The sequence below is a fragment of the Photinus pyralis genome, unplaced genomic scaffold (genome assembly GCF_008802855.1).
Source record: "Photinus pyralis isolate 1611_PpyrPB1 unplaced genomic scaffold, Ppyr1.3 Ppyr1.4_LG3a, whole genome shotgun sequence".
NCBI classification, from domain to species: Eukaryota; Metazoa; Arthropoda; class Insecta; order Coleoptera; family Lampyridae; genus Photinus; species Photinus pyralis.
Window position 1 is genome coordinate 10444917 of NW_022170509.1, and position 9866 is coordinate 10454782.

The window sequence follows — 9866 nt, forward strand, 5'->3', positions numbered from 1 at the left end:
TCATGATGTTAATATTTTCATTTTATAGACACCTACGTTGAAAATGAAAGTACTCTGTAGTTACATATTATCTATAAAATGTTTAGTGATTATTGAACAGTGTCTAGTTAATTATGTGATATGATTTACTTTATCAGACTTTATGAACTTATACCTATTATGCATGCAAAGAGAAACTTGTAAAGAAATAAACACCCTCTTTGTATTTTGGAGCGTTGACTGGATTTCCTTTCCATAATTTCTCCATCTTACTTTTCTGGCGCCACCTAATGAAGTGTCAAGGAAATAAAAAAAATTCGAAAAGAGAGATTGTACACAAAGTGCAAGTGGATACCTAGCTAACTCAGTAAGTACTTATTTCGCAACTAACAATAAAGGAAAAAAATGAGGAAAATTATTGGAAAATTCTCGTTCTCAAGGTGGGTCGCAAATATTAGAATCTAAGAGTCCCCTTTTTTTACAGTTTTAAATCTGTAAATGATCGAATTTTCTTACTCCGTTCTTACAGATGATTGACAATTTTATTAAAATTAGTTCATAAAAATCGATCTTTTACCCCCTTGAATACACAAAATATTTGATTCACTCGCCACTATAATTTTGAGATCTAACTTTGTCCACGTCTAAAGCGCGAATTGTATCCGGTAAAAACAAGACCGATTTATACCCTAATCTTCAAGTGTCACTACTACCGTTTGACCCAAATCCGGTCAAGGTTCAACGCGTATTCTTCAGGGAACCTCTTCCGAAGTGCGTATTCCCGCTCATATTTGATTCGCGCATCTTGAATATTCGCATCTGTACCGCCAATCACATCATTTCTTCCAGCCAATCAAATCGCTCGAAACTAGTTTGATACATATAAATCCAGTCCGAGAATCTGCTTCAGCTGGACCACTCAACTCGGACGCATTGAGATGTATTAACAGTGTGAATAACCTTCGAAAGGTTAATTTGGAATCATGAGAAAGAGTCTGAACTTCGATGAGTGATTACGACCAAAATAAGACACTAGCGCTTAACTGAATGCAACCAACGCGTTAACCTCAAATTTATCAAGGATTATAATTTATAATCCTTGCAAATTTATAACCTATGACATTTTATAGGTTATAATTTTCCTGTAGTTGAATTCGAAAATAAATAATTTACTGCCTATGAACATGTGGGTTTTCGGCTATGGATCGTTGATTTGGAAAGTGGACTTCCCTTACGAAATAAAAACCGCGGGATATATTAAGGGGTATTTGCGGAAGTTCTACCAGCACAGCACCGACCATCGTGGCACTCCGGAAAATGTAATACCTACAGAATTTTAAGAACCACCAAACATTTGCTTTTCTTTCAGCCCGGTAGAGTTGTTACACTTATTCCCGATTCAGAAGATGTAAGTAGCAATGATCGTCGTTCATCTGATGGCTATTATTTTGTAGAGTTGTGTTTGGGGAGTAGCCTATAAGATTCCGGATAAGTGTGTCGATCAGGTTATCAAGCATTTAAATATACGAGAGAAGGGAGGATATACTTGCAAGAAACTAACGTTCTTTCCTCTGTCTGGCAACTCGCCTTTTGACATTCTAGTTTACGTGGGACTAGAGGATAATCAAAATTTTGCCGGTGCAGCTGACGATGACAGTATTGCCTTGCAGATAGTAAATGCTGTCGGACCCAGTGGTACTAATGTCGATTATCTTCTCAATCTGGCAAAGTCGATACGAGAAATTGTTCCCATGGTAGATGACGAGCATTTATTTAGTCTGGAAGAGAAAGTATTAAAGCTACTACAAACACAAAGAAAAATGAAGTAACTAGTAAAGGTTGTGATAAGTTTTGTTTGATCAGTATTATACACTGCGATTATAATGAAAGGACCAAGTTCATTTACCGCGTTTTGCTTTAAAAATGTTATATACATGTGTCTCGAGTAGGAAGTATGATTTCGGCATTTTTTTTAATGGAATATCCTGTACATTGTGGCAGTTTACAATTCTACGAGACATTCTGAATCATATAACATACCATAGCTTTTTTTTGTAAATAAATGCAGTCCTTTTGTCATGAAAGCGATGTATACTATTTGTCCATTGTGATAACACTTAAGTAGCTAGTATTCCTACATGCGGTATCACATGTATATCTTAGTGTCAGTGTTGTGCAGTATGTAGCTCGATTGGTTTATAATATATAAATTATGTAGAGCTATATATGACAACACTGTACTGAGCATAATATTCCATTATGTTTTACCCTTAGTGAAATGCTTAAACATGTGCCTTGTGTACAATGCTTTCAGGGTTTAAATGCTGTGTATATAGCGAAGCTATGCATATACATGGTGTTCTTAGTCCCTGTTACCTTATGTCAACATTCCAAAGCTTTTGGTGCTGTTGGTGAGTCAAATTTAGTTAAAATGTTAATGTATTTTTATAAATAAAATTTTTAAAGAAAATATGTAGTTTGATTAAATTTTGTATGCTCCCTCAGTTACTTTTTCGGTTGTGGGGCTTTTGAGTGGATCAATTGTCAAAGGGGTGTCCAATACGATGTATGACAGCCCAATGTGAGAGCCCAGACGAAACGCAACACCTCCATAACAGTAGGTGACCAGTTTCTATCTGAAACATTACTTGAAGAGAGGTCCTAACCCAGGTTTATAAGTTTATTGTGTTGTCGGGTCAGTTCTCTTAGAGAGTTTGTAGTACGAGACTGACTAGCAGAAGATAGAGCTAGATCCTTCTAGTCTCAACAAAACCCCAAAATGGCGCACTAGAATTGGGACAAATTAGCCAACCACCTCTATAGAGTAGTACCACTTTCTAATTTATCACAGCAGGTGGCGCTTACTCACCCAAAGAAAAGCCTCCACAATATTGATGCAACAGACCTCTGCCTCTGCAAGTATTTCCGCTCTATAACACTTCCGTTGCATCACTACTCCAAAGCTACCCTGTGGATCAATCCCACAAAGCCAGCTACAGAATAAAAAGTAATCAAAACCTCAAGAGATTACATGTCAAAGTTTACGAGCTCCTAAAGGACCTCATTCATTAGGAAGCGTTTGTTTTTACGAATCTCTAAACGCCAATTTCATGGGCAATGCAAAATTTGTTCGATAGGTATTCTCACACGAAGTCGGAAAATTGCGGTTTTTCTCGCATATCTTCGAAAATAATCGTTTTTCGGTTTCCTTTAAAGTAGCTATGATTCTCTAATTTGACCATCGTTATATTGTTTCGGAGATCCCCACGATAGGTATATCCTTAATTCTTGAACATCAGTGCAGGTTAAGTGGAGGAGAAGTGTGGTATTTTATTTCTGTTTTGTTTTTGGGGATAATTAAAGGCAATATTATTATTAATCGTTGAGATAAATCTAGCGATGCCGCACATATGATGATTTGTGCATGTTTGAGCAATTAGTAGGTATATATATAAGGATAGTAAATGTGAGAAAGGCCGCGTATTGGTAACTCACTTCTTTCGCGCAACTGGTACGGCTAACGATTTGTCCCGCAATTTTTCCCTTTCCTTATTGTTCCGCGAGAAAAAAATAGCTATAGAGTCTCCTTCGTAGAGGCACAGTAAGATTTCATTATATTTTTCTGTCTAAATGAGTTTATTTCCCAATTTGTAGTCCTTGTTACAAACGGGCCCCCTTTGCTTGGACCAACCACATAAAAATTCCTTCGTTGCATTTAGACAGTGCAGTATGTGCGCTTATGGGAGGGTATTCAAAGGCATAAACAACGATGTATGCAGAATTAAACGTAGGTATAATTAATTTTATAGCAATTAACTGATGGTTGCTGCAGTTTGGGACATCGACATGAAATGGTTTATTGACAACTGAATTTCTTGCAGCATTTCATTTCTTTTTCAGGTCCAAAATGTTGCTGTTTCTTTACAGGGCGTTGCACCTGGGGGCGAGTTGCGTTAGGTCAAAATTGTTACATATTGCACTTGGTATTGAATTTAATTAATTAATAATATATACTCATATTGTGCCACGACAGTCTCCTTTATTTTGTTGTAATGTTAATTAACGTAATATGTTTATCTGCACCCTATTTATATTTAGCAGGGTGACTTAGTTTTGAATATGTTGAATGTTGAATATATTGTTCAAGAAGACTGTACCGTATTTCAATTTGCGACACCGCATTTAACTGTCAGAGTTCTTTATTACTTTATCTGTACAGTTTCTCGTAAAACTATAAGTATATTGACTTCGTCTACATATGCTATACAATCAAATTCGACCCTTTGCTGATTATAAACCAATGCTAACCAATACTTCCTTCCTCTGATAGGTTGTGAGGAGCCTATTATTGTTTGGAGCGAGCGTATTTGAATTATTTTGTTTAAATATGTTGTCAAACCTAATTCTTGTGACCTACATGCTAATAATACTTTGCGTATATGCTGAACTAGGTAAAACAAATGGAAAAATAAAGTATATTGCCTTCTTTTATATTTAAGGTTTATGTTGTAAGTCCGACGACACTTGCTTTCATTCATGCGGACCAGGTGCAATACCATTTTGTGAAGATAGCGAGTGCATGTGCATCTCTTAATGGACAATACGTGCAAAATATATGTTTCCTATTTCCTAGAGGAAATTTACAGTATTGTGTTCTTACTGTGATTATTTTCTACAAAACTTGTTAATTGGCAAATAATATAACTAATCGGATGTTATCAGATTTTAAAATGTAAAAGGTCAATTTTAGGTAAGTGAAAACATAGTGTAACGCCATGGTGATAGTGTGAAACCAATACTCTTGATGATGGCATGTGAACGGCGACTCTGTTTCGAGATCAATAGGTGAGGGGGGAGGGGGAGTTATCTTTCATAGTATGCTAATTAAAGGTCTCAATGAATGTCGGAAAAGAGTACTCACAAAAGATGATTGGGACTTTGTAAGTGAGCAAATATCTCAAAAACAGTGTGTCGGGGAGGCAAAATGGATGGTCTGGCGGGGAGTAGTTACTCACGTATAGAGGCGAAATGAATGCTCTGGACGAGACATATCTATCGGTTGGATCGAGACAAAGTATTGGCAGAGCGCAAGTGGAACATGTGGACGAGTTTCAGTGTAAATATCTGTGGAACTGAGTGTCAGAGGAAGGTACTCTCAAAAGGCGATTGGAACGTCTACATGAAACTTGAATGGGAATATCTCGAAAATTGCGAGTGTCTGCTTGATTCTTCTGGAATTATATAGCGTAGATTGCTGAATGTGTACCAGGCTGCCTTTAAATGTTTATGTGTAAAGAGCTCTCTCCCCATTAATAATAATAATATTGAATTGCCCAACAGAACAAAAATTATTCCAATTATAGGACAATCGTGTGTAATACGTAATCAACTACCAAGAAGGTAAACATCGATAAATAGAGCATATGCTACTATACCTTATAACCCAATTATTTTAAACTATTTTAGTTTAAAAAAATACGCTTTTGTGCACAATACTTGTTTGGTATACATATTTTCTTTAGCAGTTTCATGAGACAATCACGGACCACAAATTACTTTCCCCCTATTTCCGCTGGTCGCAATAATTTCTAAGATGCGGTATATGGATATTTAAAATCGCCATCAGGAAGGGCAGAAAATCTTCCAGGCATGTGCCCTGCGCTGGGCACAGCCCTGCGACAGAGTATTGAATTGCCTGACAGTTAACTCCTGAATCCAGCGCCTATTGAATTCCCTCTAAAATAGTATTCTAGGGTTCCCAGTTTCCTACTCCCACAATCCATTGTGATGCATTCATGATATTACTTTACAGATGGAATTATGGTAAGGTTGCCAAGAAATTATCAAACATTATACGTAATAATTAATTCATTAGCATCAGACAGTTACTATTTCAATAATTAAAGTTTACTCATAGGGGGAATATTCAAAGCTTCTTTTACTAGTTCAGTAGCAGATACTGCTGTTCCATATGATAAAGTAATGCCGCAACCTCCGTGACCGTAATTGTGGATGACTGGCATCTGTTTTCCGTTCATGCTCATCGTTTCGCGTTCCAAACGAACCTTTACGCGACCGGGACGTATTCCAACTTTATGCTCGATGACCTCCGCATTCTACAAAAGCAATGAGTTTATGCAGTTTAACAGAATGATACTCACTTCAATCGCAGGCATTAGATCTTTACAACCCTTAATAATTTTCGCTGTGTCCGCGTCTCTGACGGTGGTATCGCGATCGTCTACTTGCGATGTTCCGCCCAAAATGGTAAAACTCAAACTGAAATGCAAGCAAAGCTATATACTGTAAGTTAGTAACGTGGTAGGTACATACTTTGGTATTATATAAACGCTTCCCACCAAAGCACTAGTAAACTGCCATGGAGCTTTTACCTAAAACAAAATGCACCAGTAGGTATGCAACTTGAATTTGTTCTCAGTATTTACCCGCATAATTTGTCCTCTAACCGGCTTCATTTGGGTGTCTCCAATTAAACTGGAAGCGCCCAATCCGCAGCAGTTCACAATTAAGTCATAATGGGACAATTGATCAAGACTGTTTACTTTCTGGTGTTTTAAAATTCCACCATTCCTCAAAAATCGTTGCAGCAGATATGGTAAGTATTTCATGGGTTCGCATGCCAAGGTGACAAATGTAACACCTGACCTATATAGGTGACACTTTAATTGTATAGGTACATAGTGTTAAAAGTAGATACTTACTGGAATTGCTGATTTAGCAATTGGCCCATTTCGTCGACTTCGGCAGGTGTCATCGGATGCTCGCCAAAATTGATGTGTGTAGTGAAAGGAGTGTGGGGAGCTCCAGACACCGATTTAACAGATTGTAAACTAATGCCAGCTTCACTTGCAGATCCATTTTTCCATAAGTTTAAAAATTGTTTGTGGGTCAATTTTGCCCATGCTCTAAAACAGCATATATTAACGTTTCAAGAGGTCTCAACCTTCTATTTATGTGAATTATATCATACACTGGATGAAGCCGGTATGAATTTTTTATCATCTTTGAACACACCCATGTTGTGGTAGTACTTTCATTGCAGAAAATAAGGACGGAATTAAGTAGGAGTTCTTCCTCCTAAATATGACTAATTCTTCTACGTCATAGTATATAAACTTCGTTTTCAGACGTCCAAAAATAGGATGAAAAATTCTATCTGCTACCATCAGAATCAAATTAAGACTTCACACTACCCAAACAAAAAGTAAGAATGTTAAAAGCAAAATTAAGATAGAAAAATTGAACAGAAAAAAAACGGCAACTATAGAGGGAGACTGTTGAATCCAATGGATGTATGGCAAACGTACTTTCAAAAATAATCGTTTGATATAGGTACTTCTCTTGAAGATCTGTAGTTTCTGCGAAGAACAAATGGTGTAGTTTTTTGGTAGAGTTCTGTATTTTCATCCATTCTATGCGAAAGTGTGAGGTAAACGTACAAACTTATACCCTCCCTGGGTGCCAGTACTTCTCGTGTTGGGAGGGCTATGTCCTCATGAATCCTCAAGGTATAGGTCAGCCCATCTAAGCTGGAAAGATTGAAGACACCACAAAAAAATTAAATGTCAGAGCAAAGAACTGATATACCTACACCCCAGAAGGGCATGGCGAGATGCCGCGAATCCTTCTCTGCGGTTCCACCTGGATTCTGGAGGGGGAGGGGGAGACAATGACACGCCAAAAAAAGAGCAAGAGACCGAATGTTTGAATCTTTTAGCTAAATGGAGCTCGATCTCCCCATAAACCTGTCCAGTTCACTGGAAATGGTGAAGATTACAAAAAAGAGACGTAGGAGTTTGGGGCACAACAAAGAAAACTTTGGAGTGTCTGGAACAAGTGATAGCGGTCGTGACAAAAATAACCGAAAAAATAGAAGTTCTAGTAAGGGCCAACCCTAAAACCAAAAAAACCCCCAAGATACAATTTAAGGCATAAGAAAAAGAATGATTCGAGGATTACAAACTTAGGTAATTTAGAAGAAGTTGAATTATTGTTGTACAAATCCACAACATATGGCGAAATAGAAAAGTGTGCGAGGAGGAATCGAAAATGAGGTCGTATACCCATGTAACCCAAATGTGAGTGAATGCAAGTAATTAAATAGTTTAGTTGCTAGAGGTTTTCAGCAGATAGCGAAATCTGGTTTATAGCCTAGTAACAAAATGAATATCTATACGGTTTTTTAGCAATATATGTATTATCATTAAGAATGTTGGCTTACATTATTCAATAATTTTAGTATTGAAAACGATTACTTATGTAAATGTATTAATAACTGAAGATAATCAGATCGCAATAAAAATATGTAAGAACCCCGAATTTCACAAGTTAAATCGACATATCAAATTAGAGATAAGATAAACATTAATGTTGTAACAGTGGAGTATGTTAGCACTGATGAACGATTTGCGGATGGGTTCACAAGACCTTTGGGTGTGATTTTGAAAAGTTCCGACAAATTTTCGCTCTTAAAATAATTGTATAGTCATTGAGGGGGTGTGTTGGCAACATTGCAATTAAGAACGTTAGTTAAAAAAATAGAGTAAACCAAGATGTTTTAAGTTGAAACGTATTCATGTGCGTAAAAATGAAAGTAGGTACCTATGGTACAACCCTGAGACATAGCATAACCCCTAAACAAAACACGTATTTATCGAGGTCAAAAGGTGAGTCTGTTTAATCGTAATTGATACGATACATTTTCAGTAATTAAATATAAATGGACGGAGTTTCACTTACAGAACTTGATCTGGATTTGTGTCAAAAAATAGGTACGGTCCCCATAATCCAGCTGCAACATCACTGGTTGTATTCGGAGACAGATTTTCCGAATAAATTGTAATTTTTGCTAGGGATTTTAGACTGTCCTGGATAACATTGGCCGTACTTAATCCGACTACTCCACCACCTATAATTGCAATGTTAAACATGGTTGTTTACAGTTCGGCACTCAAACACATAATGGCTCCTCCGCTGTATCTTTAATTTTAATTAAACTTGTGTTATCAAAATGATAAATACAAAGTTCAATAATAGGTCATAATGCAAAGTATGGCCAATAAGCGCACGCAAGGGTGTAGCCAGGATGTTACTTCGTGCAATGATTTTTTCAGAGTAGGTACATAGGTTTTGATACCTATTTATTGTCAGCTATTTTTCGGTAAAGGCTACGACCTTGAATCAGTAGGTACCGAACCTAGATACAATTTGCTATTAAATTTACACAAATGATAATTTTGTTATTACATATTATGGTTCTTCCTCCTCAAATGATTACAGATAATAATACTTTCTTGAAATAGTGCACATGCGTTTATTTAATTATCACAAAAGTTCCTATCTTTAGTAAGCCATATCAAAAGTTCATAAGTTAAATACATAATACTGCCTCTACAAATTAAATATTCGCTTGAATATTACACACTAATAATATTTTAAAATAACAACAATTACTAAATACAACTACTACTCAACAAAAAAAAAATTTACATAAAGCATTCTAATCTCTTAGTATAAAAGATTTATTTTACTTTTACATCGGCAATCTTTATAAGTCCAAAGAATGATTTTCCAGGTTCAAATATGGAATATCTTCCGGTACCGAGATCTTGTACATTCACCTCATCTCCATCACTAAGTACCACTAATCCACCGGTATAGCATGTATTTCCTTTAACTATGCGTTCTGTTGAATGCGTCATTGTGGTACACTGAAGGAATACTTCTTTATTTTTGTAAACTCTATATCCATTAGTGTCATGTTCGTCCAAGTAAAAGATCTGTGAAAAAAGAAGTTGTCAGTATTTATATGCTGTCTCATGTAACAGAAACGCTTACGCAACATATTGGTTGTAACGGGTGGTCGC

At 36.5% G+C, this 9866-nt stretch overlaps 2 protein-coding genes across 2 annotated transcripts; one reads left to right on the top strand and one right to left on the bottom strand.

The window, feature by feature from the left end:
• Positions 1–1043: 1043 nt before the first annotated feature.
• On the top strand, positions 1044–2441 carry LOC116166156 (putative glutathione-specific gamma-glutamylcyclotransferase 2). The gene is made up of 3 exons (XM_031481014.1): positions 1044–1298; positions 1349–1387; positions 1434–2441. The coding sequence occupies exons 1-3, from the start codon at positions 1158–1160 to the stop codon at positions 1806–1808; spliced, it is 555 nt and encodes a 184-aa protein (XP_031336874.1). The 5' UTR covers positions 1044–1157; the 3' UTR covers positions 1809–2441.
• A 3388-nt stretch (positions 2442–5829) lies between these two features.
• LOC116165934 (D-aspartate oxidase-like) lies at positions 5830–8976 on the bottom strand. The gene is made up of 6 exons (XM_031480704.1): positions 8740–8976; positions 6702–6905; positions 6426–6645; positions 6313–6371; positions 6141–6258; positions 5830–6095 (listed from the first exon to the last, which is right to left on the bottom strand). The coding sequence occupies exons 1-6, from the start codon at positions 8928–8930 to the stop codon at positions 5880–5882; spliced, it is 1008 nt and encodes a 335-aa protein (XP_031336564.1). The 5' UTR covers positions 8931–8976; the 3' UTR covers positions 5830–5879.
• Positions 8977–9866: the final 890 nt, after the last annotated feature.

Bases quoted from the DNA above. Each gene is read 5' to 3' on its own strand.
- LOC116165934 (XM_031480704.1), bottom strand. From the start codon at position 8,930: ATGTTTAACATTGCAATTATAGGTGGTGGAGTAGTCGGATTAAGTACG. The intron at 6,906-8,739 runs GTAAGTGAAACT...ATGCTGTTTTAG, and splicing joins ACAAATCCAGATCAAGTTCT to AGCATGGGCAAAATTGACCC. The intron at 6,259-6,312 runs GTATGTACCTAC...CTTGCATTTCAG, and splicing joins AGCGTTTATATAATACCAAA to TTTGAGTTTTACCATTTTGG.
- LOC116166156 (XM_031481014.1), top strand. From the start codon at position 1,158: ATGAACATGTGGGTTTTCGGCTATGGATCGTTGATTTGGAAAGTGGAC. The intron at 1,299-1,348 runs GTAATACCTACA...CTTTTCTTTCAG, and splicing joins ATCGTGGCACTCCGGAAAAT to CCCGGTAGAGTTGTTACACT. The intron at 1,388-1,433 runs GTAAGTAGCAAT...ATTATTTTGTAG, and splicing joins TTATTCCCGATTCAGAAGAT to AGTTGTGTTTGGGGAGTAGC.